We start from the raw sequence: 20,229 nt of genomic DNA on the forward strand, positions 1-20,229 counted from the left end.
AGGGCATCTTTCACCCTTTATTTTTGTTTTCTCCCAAGGTCAGTATACTGTCTATCGTCCCACACTGGCTTGGCAAGCCACTAAGAGAGGACTCCCCACAGCCCGGACAGGTGTGTTGCAGGAAAGGTGGGCACAGGCATTGAAAAACTCTCCCCTCCATGCTCACCCCCACCTTATACTTAGCCTGCTGTTCTCTGCCATTTATCCCCACTGAAATACCCTGCTATGACAGATGCTGGGCAGTTTTCTTCACTGTTCCTCCTAGCCAGCACATAAAACTTGGGCCAGTGAGGTGAAAAGCAATGTGTATTCTCCTTTCCTGCCCTCATCTACTGCTCTCTCACCCTCACCATCTACAACAACTGGTTGCACCAGAGTCCAGCAGCACATCCTAATCTAGGAGGCAGGCACTGCTGATCAATCCAGACCAGAAATTCCAGCATTTTCCAGATACACAAGTTATCACCACCCCAACATTTCTCCTCTATGTGCCTATAAAGTCACACTCTTAGAAGTGCCACAACAGGAAGGTGGCATGCACTGTGGAGTGTCTGCAGACCACTGACAGCTACTATGGGGCAGTCCTTAGCTCACAAACATTAAGTCTTAGACAATATAACAACACCAGATAGATGATCTGCTAGAGGGGCAAGATGTAGTGAAGAAGGTGGCCAGACTACTACCAATGAATTAGTAATAGATTTTTTAAAATTTTGTTTTATTTTTAAGAGAGAGTTTAAGTGACGTGTAGAGAGAACAGTAGAGGAAGGGACCCATACTAAAGAACTAAAAAGGAAATGGGAAAGAAAAAAAGAGAAAAGATGAAACTGTCAAGCAATAATTGAGGATGAGGCAACCTTGATAATAATAATGCTTTGGCCAGTGAACACAGAGCTATGGATCCCCATAAAACTTAAGAATCAGTACTTCTTTGACTTGTGGAAACTAAGTGAAAGTGAGGAAGAGTGTATTATGTAGCAACTTACAAGATCATGGTTAATACTGCATATAGGCGGTGAACTGGAACAGGAGAAACAGATTACCTTTCCTTACAAAGCAGGGAAAATGTCATATGAGAACCTAATAGGAAGGAGCCTTGGGGGCTTTCTCTCCCCTTTCTTTCATGTGTCACACCCAGATAACCAAAATCTACATCTACCTTTTAACCTGTACATTGGAAACTAAAATAATTGAAAGCAATTAATATTTTAATAAGAGCTACTGTTTCAACTGATTGAGACGGTCATGTGATGACTCCAGTTAGATAGAGGGAATGCTGACAAAAGAGGAAAACCACTTCTAAATTTTGAGGCAAGAAGAAAGAACATATTCTTCTACAAAAAGGAAAGCTAGAACAGGGAACAAAGGACTTGAACTGCAAAAAAATACATTTACATTCTAAGAGAAGAGAACTTTCTGACTGGAGGTACCTAAGCAAAGGTATAGATCAATTTAGGGAAGCTGCAAAATTACCATTACAGACTTCAAAAGGCTGGCAAGAAAACCATTCCTGAGGAATAATTTTAAGTACAGTTGATTCCACTTTCGTTTAGTAGAATGGGCCAGATAACCACTTGCACTCCATCTTTTCTATAATTTCTATTTTAAAAAAAAAAGAACTTTCAAAAAAGGAAATTCAATTTTTCATTACACTTGAACTTGAAGATAGAAAAATATCATCTGCATAGTTTAGAGCATACCATTCACATGAGAAATTATTGACTTATTATTGGTTTTGTTTATAAACTCAGAAATTAAGAACTAGGTCTTCAGAGGTGAAGTTACCTCATTACTGTGTGTGCTTGTGCCAGCACATCCCCAAATTTTGAGGCACGTCATAATGCTGTAATGACTTCAATATAATAGATTTTGTAATATCTATGGGGCCAACATTTTAAATCATTAGACAGGAGTTTGCTGTTATGAACCCAAGGCTGCTAGAACCATGTCATCACATTGCAAGCAGGTCAGCACAGCTGTAATATATGTAACATGCCTTTCACAAGTATATTCTTGCACATACTAGTCTCCTGCCTCAGAGCAGACATTATCAGTTACAGAACAGAACTTGTACAGAACCACAAATTCTCTTCCAGATGAAAGTTCACTGTTTCCTTTCATACAATCTCCTCCTTTACAACATTTTAAACCCTTGTTATGCCTTCAAAGTTCCCATAAACTGGAGTATGTACTGGTTTAACTTTCAGATGAAACCACATACATTACTTAGAAATTAAACATCAAAAAACACATTATCTGGATTTTCAGAAGCTACATAAGAAATGCCCAGGAACAAACCTTACTGCAACCGAATTTTGGAAGTGTTGTGACAGCACCAGCTGGATTTATTATGAGAGGGTCAATGAGAGGTGGTCAGTGAACCCATGTCTACCAGTGTTGAAAAGGCATTAGGACAGTGCCCTTAAAGCCATGCTTTTACTTTTGGTCAGCCCTGAAGTGGTAAGGTGGTGGGACTGGATGGTTATTGTAGGTCTGTTTAAACGGAACTATTTTATTTTACTCAAATCTATTTTCTCCTAGCTGCTCCTTTCCCTACCAATACACACTGGGGAAATCTTTGAAGACAAATCTTCCCAGCCCTGCACTAGCAGAAGGCACTGAATATCCAGAAACATCTCCCAGCCTAGGCATTGGCTGTGTCACCTTGTGGGAAGGAGGTGTGTACTGTCTGAGGGGGGCCAGAGCTGTGGATCATCTCAAGATGATGCACACAACACAGTGTGATGTGTTTTTTTTAAACTCATCAGTGTTCAGCTAAGATAGGTTTTCACAGGATGGCAAAACACCACATCAATGACACTAGCAAGGCTCAAAGATCAAGCCTTCAGTCGGGTGAAGGATGTGCTTCTCATCTAAATGGTTGCAGACATCTCAAGAATTGAACAGTACCTGTTGATCTTCTGGTGGATTGTTTTTCCTTTTTTTGTACTCATTTTTAGAATTGCCTGAGCTGTTTCCCTCACAAAAACATACTAAAACCACAAGAGCCTGAGAACAGCAGCACAATCTCACAGGGAAGGTCCATCTGGCCCAATAGTCTGTCTCCAAAGTGTCCAACCACCAGTGTCGGAAGAAGAGCACATGAGCACTGAAGTCTAGTCCTGCCAGGACGTGGGGGTGCTCACAGGCCTCAGTGGCTGGGACTGGCCTCTCCTGGGACCCACATCCCCACCATCTCCTGCCAAGGGCCCAGGGGAGGTGTCCCAGCTCTGCCTGGGACCTTCAGTCCCTGCCTGAGCCCTGCTGTAGGTGTGCCCATCTCTGTTCCGTTCTCCTGGGTGGGCCTGGGACCTGCACTGCAGAGCTGCTCTCTGGGGTGGAGCCCTCAGACCTGGGTCGAACCTTGTCATGCAGCGCTCTGGGTTTAACACGGCATAACTGCTCTGTTCTATTCTATTCCCTGCACTCACCATGAGCCAAATAATGATGAGTCTGCTATTTGTGTGAAGTTCCAGGGAGTTTTTGATCCAAAAACACATTCAAGAACACATGATACACAATTTACAACTGGAAATAGGATATTATTTTAATGTTTGTTTTTCTGAATCAGTTTCAGAACTGATGCTCACAACCACTACCACAATGTGCATGTGTACCCAGGAGCAGGCTGATGTGTTCTTCAGTTTAGCTTGAAAAATCCTTTGTAGTCTGGAAAAGGCAAGTGACAGAGCTACGGAATGCAGCAGCAGGAATACAGGCCCAGCAGGTCCTGTCTCCTGGAGGGTGAGAGCATGAAGAATGAGAATCAGAAGCAACAACACAAAAGGTGTGTACTACCATGGGCATGTTCCAAAGTGTAACACATATCAATTACAAACACACTTTTTGCCTTCCAAGATTTGCTTCATTGCTGTGCTCCCAGGCCAGGGATGCATGAAAAGCACTCTCATGTCTGTCCTGTGCTTGTGTTGCAGGCAGGAGAACAGAAAAAGGCAGCTCTGGATGGATGCAAGAACCCCATAGGAAATGGAGCCAAGGGAAGAGCAGAGCTCAGCCCCGCTCCAAACTTGCAGTGGGCAAGAGAGCCAGAGAGAGCCAGGGCATGACTGGCGCCTTGGAGGTGTGAGGGCAGCAGGCAAGAACGGAGCCGCAGGGGCCCAGAGGAGCCCTGACAAGGGGCTGTGCCCAGTGCTATGGAGGACAAGAAGCAACCCCCAGGCCACCCTTGGGGCCCACCCTGGGAGTCTGGAAAGCTTCCTGCCCAGTGCAGGGCATGAAAGGCTAGCTTCATGGGGCATGAGCAGCAGGCAGCAACCCAGCCAGAAAGGCCTGAAGGAGCTGTGAACAGGGGTCATGCTCAGTGCTGCAGAGGAAGGCAAAACTCCCCAGGAAGTGCCAATCTGCCCTGGGGAAAAATTCCTTCCTGACCCCAGTGCTACTGATTGGCCATCCTGAGCATGGGCTCTGTAATTAACGGACCCAGTGGAAACACAAATCTCCTTAGAGAACCACATCCCATCCTGCTTGCTAACCAGAGACACCTGGACAGGACAACCCAGGGTCAGCCAGGCCAACTGCCAGTGGTACAATAGATAGAGTCTCCAAGGATGCTCAGGTAAGTCCCTGATCCAAAGAGATGGATGATTGGTTGGGTTTTTTTAACCTTTCCCTCTCATAATAAACCAGAACTCTTCTAGGGATCCTTAAAAGATCCTGCCCTTAAAAATGACAATGGCCTGGGCCCAGGGAGGGGCCAGGGGACAGTTTGGTGCTGCCCTCAGCAGTGAAGGGGGTCAATGCAGGGAAAGAACCAAGAAAAAGGTCAGACCAACACACACATCTACCTTCCCCCAACAGAGAACCGTGGATACTGGCCTCATTCATCCAGGCAGCAGGAACTTGGCTTGTAGAAGTTTCACTTCACACTGAACAGGAACGAAATTCCTGCTCAGCTGGCACTGATCGAGGTTATGTATTTTTAGGGTTCAAGAAGGTAGGGAGGATCCTGTGTTGTGCCTAGGGCTTTTTCCCTAGAAGATACTCCTGAGAAGATGGTAAAGATGAGGCAGGAAAACTCTTCTAAAAATCCCCTTCTTTCCCAGGCTGGTTTTAAGCTGTAACTCACTTGATCACTTCCCACTAGTTTTAGTAAAACATCCTAAGGAGGCAGAAAATGCCCAGCTGCAAGGCTGGCTGGAGTGACTTACAGCTCCCTGAAAGCTGCAGGTGAAGCAGCTTGGGAAGCACAGCAAGGAGAACAGACAGACCTGCCCTTGCTTGGGTGGCCCAATCTGTGGCAAGCACTACCACAAGGGGGAGAGATTAAAACTCAGTATAGATTTTCTCTACATTTTTGACTGGTTTGCCCAAAATTGTGCTTGATCCTTATTTTTCAGTTACCTGTCCATTTTCAACTTCATTTTTGAATGGGATGAGAGCAACAGAGGGTTTTAATTGTCACTGAGCTAATGACCACACCATTGTGCCCATCAACCACAATCCAATGGGCTGTAGAGAAAAAAAAAATCTGAATTTAAAAACAACCATGCAAGAAGTTTGTGGAGACTGGCATGAAATGTCAGGTTGTGCTTGCCTCTGCCAGTGGTGGAGACAAGCAGTACTGTGAATAGAGAATATGGGCTGTCATCTCACAAGATTTAAAAAGGCCAACCCATGTGCCCGATGTACACAGCACCCTCCCGTCACAAAAGTGTAAAACTAACAGATAACGTGTTTCTAAAGAAGAAGTGCTTGGACTAATGACTTGAAATTATTATAAAAGCCAGAGGCATGAACAAATGATGGCACAGCATGGCCCACGCACCCCATTTTTTCTCCCGATGCTGTGTACCTGCAGGGGAGAAAGGCCTGCTATGGCAGGTTTGGAAGGCAGTCAAGGCTGTCTGCACAGAACAGCGGACTGTGACATCAGCAGTCCAAAGACTCCATGGATGGCAACCTCGGTGAGCAATGCACTGTGACCTCACATCCCTCACTGCTTATGTTTGGGCATGGGCAGAGCCTGGCCCCGACTCACTCGCGCCTGGACCTCTGGCAAGCGTGCCTGGGACGACTGGACTCCTGCAAGGTTGTTGGGAGCTGCTGTCAGCAATTCTCAGTTCTCATTTGCGAGACGTTGCCTGTTTCCTCAACCCTACCTGGTTCAGGAAGCCAAGTACTGTGGGTGGTGCTTGCAGCAGCACAGGTGAGCAGTGCAGGAAATGTGCCCATGGGGCGGCCCTGGGGTGGGCGATGGCATTTGGGGAGCTGTGAGTGTGTCCTTCTTGAGGGGCCTAGGCATTTCTTCTACCCGCCCATCTCCCTGGGACAGCAAGTGACCATTTTGCAGCGTGTCACGCCAGCAAGAGGGAGCAGCTGCTGTCCCCAGCTCTGCTGCAACACGCAAACATGGCCACGGAGACAGAGTGGAACTGCCCCATCTGCCGTGACATTCAAGGTGAAATCGCTTCTGTAACGCCCTGTGTCCATATGTTCTGCCTGGGCTGCATTGTGCGGTGGGCCAAGAGGAAACCATCGTGCCCCCTGTGCAGGCAGGCTATCAACAGCATCGTCTACTCTGTTCGGTCAGAGGAAGACTTTCTGGAGATAGTTCTTCCAAGCCCCTCGGATTCATCAGCTGCTGGCCACCAGGATGAGCAGGGGGCTGTGGAGCTGATGCCCAGGACTTATGTAGCTGGCTTCCCACCTGAGGTCTGGGCAGGCTTTTTCCAGGACTCAGAAATCCTCGAGCCCCTGCTGCCCTGGCTGAACCAGGAAATATCGGAGCTGTTCAGAGCCAGCTGGTGGGAGGTGGCTCTGGCCCAGAGCGCCATCGTAGTAAATTTATGCCGCTATGGGCTGAGTGAGGAGGCCTTGGTCCGGGAGCTGCACCCCTTGCTGCAGGAGGAGACGGTGGCATTTGTGCGCCGGCTCATCGACATTGCCGCTGACCGGTGCAGTGATGTGATCCTGCGGCAGATGAACCTCCTGAACTCCCATGCTGATGAGGAGGAGGAGGAGGAGGAGGGAGAAGAGGAGGGTCGCACAGCCATCCCTGGTCCCTCTGCCTCCCGCCAGGGGACTCCCACCCCCATCCTGCTGGCCTCCTCCTGCAGCCCTGCAGTCTCCAACGTGGAAGCGGACAGCGGCACGTTGGAAGCCACTCTCCACGGGGGGCCCGTCCGCTCTCCATCCGCGCCTGACCCCGCAGAGCGGGAGCAGCCCCAGGAGGAGCCGGGCGGGGCAGCAGCAGTAGCAGGCCCCTCTGCCCAGGGCTGCAGCCGCAGCCCTTCCTCTCCTGGCCGGGACAGGGACTGCTTGCCCGAGGGGCCCCGGTGCCCTGCAAAGAGGAGGGCTTCTGGCCCTCACGACTCTCCCCAGCCCCCAAAGAGGCCGTCCCGCCGGCGGTGGCACAAGCCAAGAACCCTTGTTTGTAGAAGAAGGAAATAAATTGTTGGTTTTTTGACACAGTCTCTGAGGGTTACTTTCTCCCCCTTCTCCTGGTGTCTTTTTCCTCTCCCCTCACGCCCCACTGTGGGTGGTAACTGCCTTGTTTTGGGCTTTTGGGCACGGCCATGGGCCTCTGGAGTCGCAAGGCCATATCCGCGCCATCTTCTCCTCCAAGAAATCCCGCTGCAGCTGAGGGCAGAGGGGGCAGCAGGGACCGCTGGTTTATTAGAGGAACGATGGCCTCAGCCTGCACCCAGTTCTCCTCCCTGTCCACCGACCGTCACTTTCTGCTCTGCTTTCTCGACGTTAGCCAGCGCACCCTCGCTCCCCGAAGGGCTGCCAGGGAGGCACAGAAAATGAGCAGGGACATCTGAGCCAGAGACAAGACTTGGAGTAACAGGATTTGGGGGAAGGGAAGGGAAGGGAAGGGAAGGGAAGGGAAGGGAAGGGAAGGGAAGGGAAGGGAAGGGAAGGGAAGGGAAGGGAAGGGAAGGGAAGGGAAGGGAAGGGAAGGGAAGGGAAGGGAAGGGAAGGGAAGGGAAGGGAAGGGAAGGGAAGGGAAGGGAAGGGAAGGGAAGGGAAGGGAAGGGAAGATGGGGGGGTGAACAGGGCTGATGGTGATGCAAAGATCTAGAACATCTGAAGGCGCCCAAGGCTCTCAGCCCTTATCTGCTGAAGAGCACTGGCAAGACCACAGGGATCCCTTCAGGAGGAGCATTGCAGAGCTTTCTGTTCTCATGCTCTGCAGAGATGGGGCAGCAGCTGTAAGATACAGGGTGCAGAGATGCCACAAGAGATTCCAGTGCTTTGGAGCACCCAGTGGTGTCCTGCCAGACATGGGAAGGAATGTTGTGTGCAAGGTCTGTTAGGCTGGGGGCCTGTAGCTACTCTCACAAGCCCCTGAGATGCCTCTATGTTGAGTCAGAATATGGACATCTCCAGGATGGTTTACCAGCCTATGAGACAAGGAAGTGAAAGGTCTCACTCAAGTGCTCAGGGAATAGCTGGTCACCAGCACTGAGGTCAGGAAGGAATTTTCTCCTGGGACAGATTGGTAATGGGACCCAGGGTTATTTTACCTCCCTCTGCTGCACTGAGCCTGACCACTGCTTAGGGCTTCTTCAGTCTCTTTTGGCTGGGTTGCTGCCTGCTGCTCATGCTCCATGAAGATGGCCTCTCACACCCTGCAGCTTGGGGGAGAATCGCTTTTTTTTTCCCCCATGGTGGACTATCAAGTGTCCTCAGGTGGTTTTTTACCTTCCTCTACAGCACTGAGCATGACCTGTTGTCAGGGCTCCTTTGGGCCATTTTGGCCAGATACTGCTGCTCATGCTCCACAAGGTGGCCCTTGTGGCCCACATCTGGAGGGAAGAGGCTTCCCAGACTTCCTGGGTGGGCCCCAAAAGTGGCGGTACCAGTCTACCTTGCCCATCTTTCCCAACTCTCAACACTGTCCTAAATCAGTCCAGCTCAATAGCAAGGGATGGCCAGGGATGGTGCTGTGCAGGGTTTAGAAAGAACTCTGTGGCAGCTCCCCAGGGCCCCCCCAGCAAGTTCTGTCACTTGGCACCAGGGCACTCTTCTGTGCACATGCTGGGGTCTCCAAGGGCATTATTCCCCACGGGGATGAGACACCAGAGCAAGCTCATCACCAATGCCAGCACTAGCTGTCTCTTCTGGGCCATGAACAATTCCTTGTAGACTGTGTTTCCCAGAGAAAGGGAAATGCCTATTCCCACCTTTGTGGGTTTATCAGTGCTTTTTGACTCTACCATTGTAGGTCCCTGGCTGAACCTCTGTGACTCCTGGGCTCCCACATCTGATGTCTACTGAAACAAAAGGGTCTTTTCTCTGTGTTTTAATTTTTCTGTCTTTTAATTTCTATGTGTTGCTTCTGGTGCTCCACTGGTCTTCTTTGGGAAACTTTTGGAAGGCCACCACATGAAGAAATTGAACACCAGTACACACTGAGAGATTGCCTCTGATGACATTTCTTCCCAGCACTGGACTAGCAGAAGACACTAAATACCCAAAACCATCTCCCAGCCTAGGCATTGGCTGTGTCACCTTGTGGGAAGAAGACATGTACCTTCTGAGGGGAAGAAGAGCTGTGGATCATCTCAAGATAATGGAACCATCTGCATTAATTTGCAAAAAGTGTTTTTTGAAATTTTGCTGGGTTTATCCAATTTCACTGGGTTTCCACAGGACAAAAAACCCCCACACCTCTAACATTATCAAGGCTCAAAGATCAAGCCTTCAGTCTGGTGCAGGAAGTACTTCTCATCTAAATGGTTGCAAACCATTTGGAGGTGAGCAATACCTGTTCATTTCTCCGTGAATATTCTTTTTTGCTCCTTGTGCTCATTTTTAGAAATGTCTGGTCTGTTTTCTATGGAAGAACATACTAAAACACAAGAGCCTGAGAACAGCAGCACAATCTCACAGGGAAGGTCCATCTGGCCCAATAGTCTGTCTCCAAAGTGTCCAACCACCAGTGTCGGAAGAAGAGCACATGAGCACTGAAGTCTAGTCCTGCCAGGACGTGGGGGTGCTCACAGGCCTCAGTGGCTGGGACTGGCCTCTCCTGGGACCCACATCCCCACCATCTCCTGCCAAGGGCCCAGGGGAGGTGTCCCAGCTCTGCCTGGGACCTTCAGTCCCTGCCTGAGCCCTGCTGTAGGTGTGCCCATCTCTGTTCCGTTCTCCTGGGTGGGCCTGGGACCTGCACTGCAGAGCTGCTCTCTGGGGTGGAGCCCTCAGACCTGGGTCGAACCTTGTCATGCAGCGCTCTGGGTTTAACACGGCATAACTGCTCTGTTCTATTCTATTCCCTGCACTCACCATGAGCCAAATAATGATGAGTCTGCTATTTGTGTGAAGTTCCAGGGAGTTTTTGATCCAAAAACACATTCAAGAACACATGATACACAATTTACAACTGGAAATAGGATATTATTTTAATGTTTGTTTTTCTGAATCAGTTTCAGAACTGATGCTCACAACCACTACCACAATGTGCATGTGTACCCAGGAGCAGGCTGATGTGTTCTTCAGTTTAGCTTGAAAAATCCTTTGTAGTCTGGAAAAGGCAAGTGACAGAGCTACGGAATGCAGCAGCAGGAATACAGGCCCAGCAGGTCCTGTCTCCTGGAGGGTGAGAGCATGAAGAATGAGAATCAGAAGCAACAACACAAAAGGTGTGTACTACCATGGGCATGTTCCAAAGTGTAACACATATCAATTACAAACACACTTTTTGCCTTCCAAGATTTGCTTCATTGCTGTGCTCCCAGGCCAGGGATGCATGAAAAGCACTCTCATGTCTGTCCTGTGCTTGTGTTGCAGGCAGGAGAACAGAAAAAGGCAGCTCTGGATGGATGCAAGAACCCCATAGGAAATGGAGCCAAGGGAAGAGCAGAGCTCAGCCCCGCTCCAAACTTGCAGTGGGCAAGAGAGCCAGAGAGAGCCAGGGCATGACTGGCGCCTTGGAGGTGTGAGGGCAGCAGGCAAGAACGGAGCCGCAGGGGCCCAGAGGAGCCCTGACAAGGGGCTGTGCCCAGTGCTATGGAGGACAAGAAGCAACCCCCAGGCCACCCTTGGGGCCCACCCTGGGAGTCTGGAAAGCTTCCTGCCCAGTGCAGGGCATGAAAGGCTAGCTTCATGGGGCATGAGCAGCAGGCAGCAACCCAGCCAGAAGGGCCTGAAGGAGCTGTGAACAGGGGTCATGCTCAGTGCTGCAGAAGAAAGCAACCCCACCCCATCCCCTTCCCCCCATGAACCAGTTCCAATCTGCCCTGAGCGAAAATTCCCTCCTGATGCCATTGCTGATAATCAGCTATTCCCTAAGCATGTGAGCAAGGCCTCACTCCTCATCCCACAGTCTGGTTATGTCTTCAGGATATGCCTAAGCCCTATTCTCCCTCAACCTGGAGCTATCTCAGGGGCTTCCAAAAGTGGCTAAATGTCCTCAGCCTGAGAAGCCTGAGGGTTAAGAATCCTGGGACCAGTGGGTGTTACAAAGCCCTAGGATGCCTGACAACATCTCTGCATCCCATTTCTTATAGCAGCTGCCCCTGGCTCCACAAGGGGCTGAGGACAGGGCCATGCAATGCTCCTCAAGAAGGTGTTCACTTGAACTTACTAGTGCTATCCAGCTGAAAAGGCCAGACAGCCTCAGGCACCTCCAGGTCTTGGCGGTTCTTCTCCTCTGATGGACTTGCATATGTTTCCCAAAGGCTGAGCGCTACTGGCAGTTGGCCTTGCCTCCAGTGTTCCTCCCTTAGCCTCCTCCAAGTAATTCCACTGTCTCCTCAAGGACTTCCTTTTGGATGTCTGTGGGCTGGCTCCAGGCCAGCTTTGACAGTAGGACGTGGGAAGATGCTCCCTTTTGTCCTGCCCTCCCCCCCGCCCCCCCCAAGGCACTGCTGCACTGCAGGGTGGTGACACTGTGACATGAGGGTGATGGGGTCCCCCATGCACAGCCCTGCCTGCCACAGACCAGCCACCACCCCTCCGCCCAGCATTCTTTGGAGGAAGGCCTCTGGAGTGCTGTGCCAGCCCTCAGTTGTCGTCTACTGGGTACAGCTGCTGAGCTTCCCTGACACATTCTGTGCCACTTGGCTTCCAAGAACCTCATGCTGCTACTTTTCTCTCAGGTCATGGAAGAAACCAACCCTGTAGCCCAGAGACCACCCATAAGAGCTGTCTCCTCTCTGTGATGGAACTAATGTGCATGTTGCTACATTGGGTTGTCCAATTCTCAGAGGACAATGACTGCAGGAACACTTTCCATTTATGGACATTGAAATTGAAAGGGACCAATTGTTATCAGCTGAATATTAATAAGTCCATTGGGCCTGATGGGATTCACCCCAGAGTACTGTGGGTAACTGTAGCAGACATTACAACAGGACAACTCTCAATCATCTACAAAAGGTCTTAGGAGGCCCCACCAACTAGAAATTAGCCCATGTTACACCAGTTTACAAGAAAGGCAAGAGAGAAGACCAAGGAAACTACAGACCTGTTAGCCTAACCTCAGTACCTGGAAAAAAATATGGAGAAAGTCGTGCTGGGTTCTACTAAAAGACGTGAAAAACAATGCAGTCATCAGACACAGTCAACATGGGTTCACAAAGGGAAAGTCCTGCTTAATTAAATAACGTTGTACAATAAGGTCACCTGCCTGGATTAAGGGAAGACAGTGGATGTAGTTTTTCTGGGGTTTAGAAAGGCTTTTGATACTGTCCCTCAAAGCCTCCTTCCAGGCAAGTTGTCCAACAGTGGAATGAGTAGGTATACAGTGTGCTGGGTGAAGAATTGGTTGAAGAGCAGGGCTCAAATTGTTGCAGCCGACAGGACGTCTGGCTGGTGACCAGTTACCAGTGGTGTTCCTCAGGGCTCATCAGTTCTAGAGGCAGCTCTGTTCCATCACTTTATCAGTGATCTGGAGGCTGCAGTTGAATGCACGGATAGTTTGGTGATGATACCAAACTGGGAAGTGCTGCCGACTCTCCCATGGGACACGAGGCTTTGCCTTGCAGAGAGATCTGGATTGACTGGAGCAGTCACCAATGACATGAAGCTGAGCAAGACCAACCAAATGCTGAATTCTGCACCTGGGATGGAGTAATTCCAGACACGAGTCTGAACTGGGAGAGGAGTGGCTGGAGAGCAGCCCTGCAGAAAGGGGTTTGGGAGTGCTGGTTGGCAGGAAGCTCAATGGGATCAGCAGTGTGTGTGCCCTGGTAGCCAGGAGAGCAAACCTCATCCTGGGACGCATCAAACACAGCATTGCCAGCCAGCCAAGAGAGGAGATTATCCTGCTGAATTCAGCACTGGCACAGCCTCACCTCGAGCACTGTGTGCAGTTCTGGGCCCATCGTTTAAAAAGGATGTGAAGGTACTTGAACGTGTCCTGAGAAGAGCACCAAAGCAGGGAGGGGAAGGGGCTGGCAGGAATGTGCTCTGGGAAGCAGCTGAGGGCACTGGGCTTGTCTGGTCTGGATAGGATGAGGCTGAGGGGTGACCTCACTGCTCTCTACAGCTTCCTGAGGAGGGGAAGTGGTGAGGGAGGTGCTGAGCTCTTCCCCTCTCCCAGTGCCAGGTCACATGGGGAATAGTTCAAAGTTGTGCCCATCAGGGGAAGTTCAGACTTGACATGAGGAAACACTTCCTTACCCAGAGGGTGGCCAAAACCTGGAATAGGCTTCCTGGAGAGGTGGCTGATGCATCCCCCAGCCATGCCTCTCAGTGTTGAAGAGGCATTTGGACAGTACCCTTAAAGCCATGCTTTAACTTTGGTCAGCCCTGAAGTGCTCAGTCAGTGGGACTAGATGGTCATTGTAGGTCTCTTCCAGCTGCACTATCCTATTCAACTAGAGTTGTTGGGTTATAGAAGAGAGGACAAGGAGATAACAAGTGTTATACATTGGGTTATCAGCTTAAACGGAATTTTCCAGATAAACCTGGGGATACAAATTCAGCCTTTTCATTCAAGTAATCTTGTCCTTAGAATTGACTCAGTCAGCCTTGGCTACCAAAACATCTGTTCTGGTTTCATTTTAAACACATTGGCATTTCATTAACTTTTATGGCTGGGATGTAGTCTCCTAAATCAATCTCGTCTTTTTAAAACTTTAATCCAGATTCTTCAGCTGACTTTTGGCAGATTTTAACAGATACTGCAGGCTCAGCATGTCCATACTTCCTGCATTTTGGGGCAAAAATCATTGAAGAAATGTGATGACCAGAGTATTTTAATAGATGGCACATTCATTGTTTCAAAATCAGGGTGCCAGGGCACGTGGTACCACATAAAGCACCATCACCTGGATGATGTGAAAAATAGAGTGTCCAGTTATTATTTCCATATAACTCTCAGATTTAACACTTCTAACGCAAGACAGAGATTTGCCCCATATGAGATTTTCTGGTTATTTAGCTTTTGTCATAGAAATAGTGCCAAGACACACACACTACCTACACTGTACAACTCAAATTTCTCCTAGACAGCAAGGAACTGAAGATAATGATAACATCATTAGAAAAATATTTTCCATAAATGAATCAGAGAATCACAGAATAAACTGAGTTGGATGGGACCCACAACAATAACTGAGTCCAACTCTCCGCCCTGCACAGGACCATCCCCAAGAGTCACACCATGAACCCAAGAGCATTGTCCAAATGCTTCTTGGACTCTGTCAGGCTTGGTGCTGTGATTGCTTCCCTGGGTAGCCTGTTCCAGTGCCCAACCACCACCCTCTGGGGAAGAACCTTTTTCTAATATCCAACCTAAACTCCCCTGACACAACTTCAGGCCATTCCCTCGGGTCCTGTCACTGGGCACAACAGAGAAAAGATCAGTGTCTACCCTTCTTCCCCTTATGAATAAGTTGCAGACTGCTATAAGGTCTCCCCTCAATCTCTTCTCCAGGCTGAAGAGACCAAGTGACCTCAGCCGCTCCTCATACTCAAAGCTTCCCCTCAAGGCCCTTCATGACCTTTGTTAACTCTCTTTTAGAGTGCTCTATAATAGCTTAATATTTTTCTTATATTGTGGCACCCAAACTGCACACAGGACTCGAGGTGAAGCTGCACCAGTGCAGAGCAGAGCGGGACAAGCCCCTCCCTCGCCTGGCTGCTGATGCTGTGCCTGATGCACCCAGGACATGGTTGGCCCTCCTGGCTGTGCGGGCACTGCTGACTCACATTTAACTTTTTGTCAGCCAGGACCCCCAGGTCCCTTTCTGTGGTGCTGCTCTCCAGCATCTTGTTCCCCAGTCTGTCTGTCTGTACATCCAGGGTTGTCCCATCCCAAGTGCAGAATCTGGCACTTTCTCTTGCTGAACTTCATATGGTTGGTGATTGCCCAGCCCTTTGATTTGCCAAGGTCTCTCTTCAGGCTCTCTCTGCTTTCAATAGAGTCAACAGCTCCTCCCAGTTTTCTATTATCTGTGAACTTTCTTAGTATCCCTTACAGTCCTGCATCCAAGTAATTTGTGAAGATGTTGAAGAGCACTGGGCTGAGGATGAAGCCATGTAGAACCCCACTAGTGAGAGCTCACCAGTCTGTCACCCCACTCACTGAAACGCTTTGATACCAACCCATGAGCCACTTGCTCATCCACTGCATGCTGTGTTTATCCACCTGTGGGCTGGACATTTCATCCAGCAGGATCCTGTGAGAGACAGTATCAAAAGCTTTACTGAAATCCAAAATGAAGGTCTATGTCTTAGAGCCACTCCATGTTTTTAATACATATGTTGCTTCAATAAATAATAGAAAATGATGTGAAAATGCTTTATAAAAACATTGATCTATAAGGACACAGTCAGTAAACTGAAGGTGCGCAAATCCGATAGAAGCACCAAGATAAAAACAAGTCAGTGTATTTAAAATCTCTTTAAGCCAGTGTGATATTACACACCTGTCACAATGCCATCCTATTCACACCATCAAGAATCAGACAAATCATACATTTTCATCTCCTCAATAAAATTTACTTGTTGTCATCAAGTACCCAAAACAAATAAACAAAACTCAATCATTCCCATTTGGGAACCTTTTTTTTTTGAGTAAAGTTTTAGCAAAAATAATGAAGGATTTTTTGTTGTATAGACAGAAAGGAACTCAAAGCTAACCAGACATGTAGACATGAAAGAGTACACATGCACAGCTCATGCAATAACAATACATGTGCCAGGAAGGAGGAGGCATGGATACAGAGCTACATGATCCTGTGCCCTGCTCTGTGTCCGACCACTGGTACTACAACCTACTCTGTGTAAGGCCACTAACATCTTGTAAATAATCAACTTTTAGACCACTGACATAAGAAATTACCACCACAGATACTATAAAGAAGCCAAAATTGCCAGATGCCTAACTGCAATACATGAAGATCAAACCAGAGCAATTCTCCCCTTGTTAGCATGGTCGATCACCAACGTGGAGGTAGAGCAGACCATCTATCAGAGCCCAACAGCATCTTCGATTTGCACCCAAGGCACCCATCAGGATCAAGGTACCTGTCCTGGGGCTGGTGCATGAGCAGTCTTTGAGGGGTACAGGGTACCTCAGGTACTCACATTAAGGTGCTCTACCTGGTATGCGGACACATTTCTGTGAGCAGGACCCCCACATTGGAACAGACACAGCCTGAAGCAGTAAATGTGATTAAGACTTGCACCAGTGCTTTTCCAGATGGTTAATCATAACTGACAAAGACACAAGGAAACAAACAATATTTTTAGGCTTCTACTCCAACTACCAACTCAAGTCAACTCACACCATAAAATCATCAGATCTCTTCGAACTATTAAAGAGTGTGTATGTGTTTTACTTGAAAGCAGTTGCAGTCCAAGCCTGCAAGAATGGAAATGCATCATGACTTTAGAGTATTTGAATGGGAAAATTAATCACTAGTCTGTGACAGCCTCAACTATTAGATTCTTAAATAATAACACAATTATGTATGACTTTTGTACGTATTAATTGTTGCATTTTTTATGCCACTGGAGCTCCACAGAATTCAATGTGTGACCAAAAAGAAAGTGAGGATTTATAGGCAATGAAATATAAGAAATATGCTCATAAAAGAATCTCTCTTAATTCTCCAGAGCCCTATTACCAAAGTACATAGCAATACAGGATATGTGCTAGAGGGGTATAAAGGCTTTATTAGCCCTCGAAAGGGATGACTCGCAACACTTACTGACAACTATGTCTGCAAAATTCATGCTGGGAACAGCTTTATTGCAAACTGTACTAACAGCAGACACGGCTGCTATATACAGTCATAGACAAGTGCTTTTCTGCTGGGCCTAATATCTGTATCTATGATCCTGTTTTGAGACACCCAACAGCTTCACAGGAGCTATTTGTGCAGAACATTTATACAGCTATCAGCTTTCATTAATGAAGATGAACAAAACAAACAGTGGCCAATAAGGCTCTCGTCTTTGGTCAGAAACTCCTGCAAATTCTCCCCGACTTCTCCCGTTGTTCATTTCCAGGCTAAAATCGGTACCGACTTTCCAAAGCAGTACACGCTGTCAACTGCAGAACATTTCGACCAGCCTCACGACATCCCGAGAAGCTCCCCAGAACCGCAGCAGCCGCTGAGGAAGCAGCGGGCCGCGCCAGCACCCCGGCCCCCGCGGGCTCCCGTCATCACACGCAGCGGTGCCTGTCACGCCGCGGCTGCAGCAAGGCGGATCGCCGCAGCCGGGGATGAGCCGGCGCGGGTATTAAAGGAAAGGCAATCCTCTTAGGAGGGCTGGCGGCGGGCGGTGAAGCGAGGCGAACCGAGCCCGCGCTTCCCCGCCCGCGGTGCGGTGCGGTGCGGTGCGGTGCGGTGCGGTGCCACTCCCGCGGGCAGCCCCGCGCCGCCTCAAGGGCGAGGGAGCGGCGGCCGGTTCGGGCCTGCGGCAGCCGCCGCCAGCACCCGCAGCGCCGCATCCCCGCGGGGGGCGAATGGCCGGCGGGGCGCAGGGGCAGCGCGGGCGCGGTGAAATGGGTCAGTTACGTAATAACACCGCCGGCCCCGGCCCCGGCCCGGCGCCCCCGCGGGCAAGGAGAGGGGAAGCCGCAGCGGCGGGCGCTGGACGCGAGCGGAGCCGCATCCTCTCGCGGACCCCGGGCACCGCCGCCGCACCCTTCTTCCCCCTCCGCCCCTTCCCAGCGGTTCCCCCGCCCCGGAGCGCACCTTCTCCTGGGCGCGGTTGAGGCGTTTCTGGACGTTTTTGGCGAAGAGGCCAGTCTTCATGTCGGCCATGGCTGGCAGCGGGGATAGGGAGGGTGGGGAGAGAAGGCGGGCGAGGCAGAGCCCGGTGGCTACGAGCGGCAGCGGCAAGGCAAGGATGGAGGGATGGAGAGGAGGAGGAAGAGGAGGAGGAGGGCTTTAAAGACACAGCAGGGAGAGGCGTGGCCACCGCCGCCGCCTCAGGTGAGCCGCGGGCCCCCCCCAGCTCCGACCGCCCCCGGCCCCTGAGGAGGCGGCTGTAGGGACCCCGCAGGGCGGGTAGCGTTGTCTCCTGGAGATGGGGCAATTCTTCTAGATAATAAAACACATCAGGAGAGATAATGGGGACGATGATTTCTAGAAGCACAGCTGAAGCACTACTGGCACAAGTCCCCTTGTACGGCCGGAGAACCTTAGGCACCTACTTATTCCCCTAGAAGTTTCCACCAAGTCAGTCACTCCCGGGTCCAAGCTCCTTTAACACTTTTCACCGGTTTGGGGGCTGCGGCATCACATGCAGTAGATCGGTTCTGCGGTTAGGGGACCTGCACCCCAGCTCGGCCCGAGCTGGGCTTGCTGGCACACACATCAGCTGTTCTGGGGTTACCATGCCCGTGCTTCTGAATGTGGTGCACGTTGACTTGCCATTGTGCTGCTCTCGACATCCTCCTCCCATCCATTCTTCATTCCTGTCTCAGTGTAGCAATCAACAGCAATAAACTGGTCCCAGACTGGTTTCATGTTTTTGATCTTATTTCTGAAATTACAACTTTAAGTCAAAACTGAAGGGTAATCATAACAAAACCCTCTGTCCTCCCCTGACACTCAAGCGCCCCAAAATCTTCTAAATACAGGATCACACAGCACCAGTCACTCAAGGTTGGCAAAGTCATCCTTCCTAGATACCAAGCCCCAAATTCACTCCTGGCATTTATTTCTGTTGTTTGGCGAAGCGTGGAGTTCCCTGATATGGAGAGTAGGAATCCAGCTGCAAACACAGCAAAGCAATACAAAGAGAAACACTGGAACTCAATGCTCTTAGCCTGAGCCTTTATCCTTCTATACGGAACTGTCTTATGTTCATAGTACTTTTCATTGATTTTTCGGATTGGTACAAAACACAAATCAGAAGGTCTTCTACCTGCCGAAAGAAAATGTCTCATACATGTAGTAAGTCCAGCTGTGTTTCCTGAGACCTTGTATTTCTGACATCTGCTCAGTCCGACATGTGCCTGACACATTTTCCTGTACTATTAAGAAGTGGATTTAACATACCAACTGCAGTAGTAGCAATGTTTAGTAAGAAATTGTGACCTATATAAGAGTAGGTACTTACTTAATTCTCACGTAAACATTATTTAAAAAGAAAAAATAATCACACAAAAAACCCCAAACCCAAAACAAATGCAGAAAACCAAAGAAAACATATCACAGCAACCAAGGAAATTATTTTGTCTAAAAGATTACAGACAGTTTCTTATAATGCTGTTAAACTGGTGAAAGATCAAAACAAAATCTCAGTGTGCATAGGGCTCCCAAATTGTTTGAAGTAATTTTTCACATCTTCAGAATTTCTCTTTCTGGCCAGTTTGGCTTCTGATTACACCACTTTAAGAATGATTTAAAAAAAAAATCAGGAAAAGAGATAGTCTTAACTGATAAATCATGCATTTTCTTCACCAAGGGGTAACAAAGGTAGGAAGTATCAGCAGCACAAAGTGCATTTGGTTGCCTTTGGGCTAGGAGAGGGAGGGAGGACACTCTCTTGTGCCTCTTTGATCCTTGTTTTCTGATATAGTAGTAGAACCCTCATCACCAAGCCCAGAAATGCTTTTTCATGCCAGTGGATGAGGAGAATGAAGATGTGTCCTTAGTCAGACAGCCCGCCTTTTCCTCCTCACTCAGTTGACCTGCATTGGCTTTGCCCCATTTAATGGCCTTGGACAACAGCCAAGGCTTTTTCACTGGCTGGTTTATCAATGTATGTGTTGCTCTCCATCAACTAGATTTTGGAAAGTAATTAGCAGCAAACGATGAGGCTGTTCTCTCCATACTCTCTGTCTGTTGC

The 20,229-nt window shown here is 49.1% G+C and overlaps 1 protein-coding gene across 7 annotated transcripts in view; it reads right to left on the reverse strand.

Moving 5' to 3' along the window:
• AMPH (amphiphysin) overlaps nt 1–18,321 on the reverse strand; it is a 139,232-nt gene extending 120,911 nt beyond the window's left edge. For 5 of the 7 annotated variants that reach the window (XM_048297000.1, XM_048297023.1, XM_048297014.1 and 2 more), the window contains exon 1: nt 18,126–18,321. In XM_048297000.1, the coding sequence (XP_048152957.1) occupies nt 18,126–18,194 (69 nt within the window). In that variant the 5' untranslated portion in view covers nt 18,195–18,321. The remainder of the gene's footprint in view (nt 1–18,125) is intronic. The other 2 variants (XM_048297043.1, XM_048297033.1) reach the window with 1 other exon arrangement.
• Between the last annotated feature and the right edge of the window lie 1,908 nt (nt 18,322–20,229).

The sequence above is a fragment of the Corvus hawaiiensis genome, chromosome 1, assembly GCF_020740725.1.
Source record: "Corvus hawaiiensis isolate bCorHaw1 chromosome 1, bCorHaw1.pri.cur, whole genome shotgun sequence".
Taxonomy (NCBI): domain Eukaryota; kingdom Metazoa; phylum Chordata; class Aves; order Passeriformes; family Corvidae; genus Corvus; species Corvus hawaiiensis.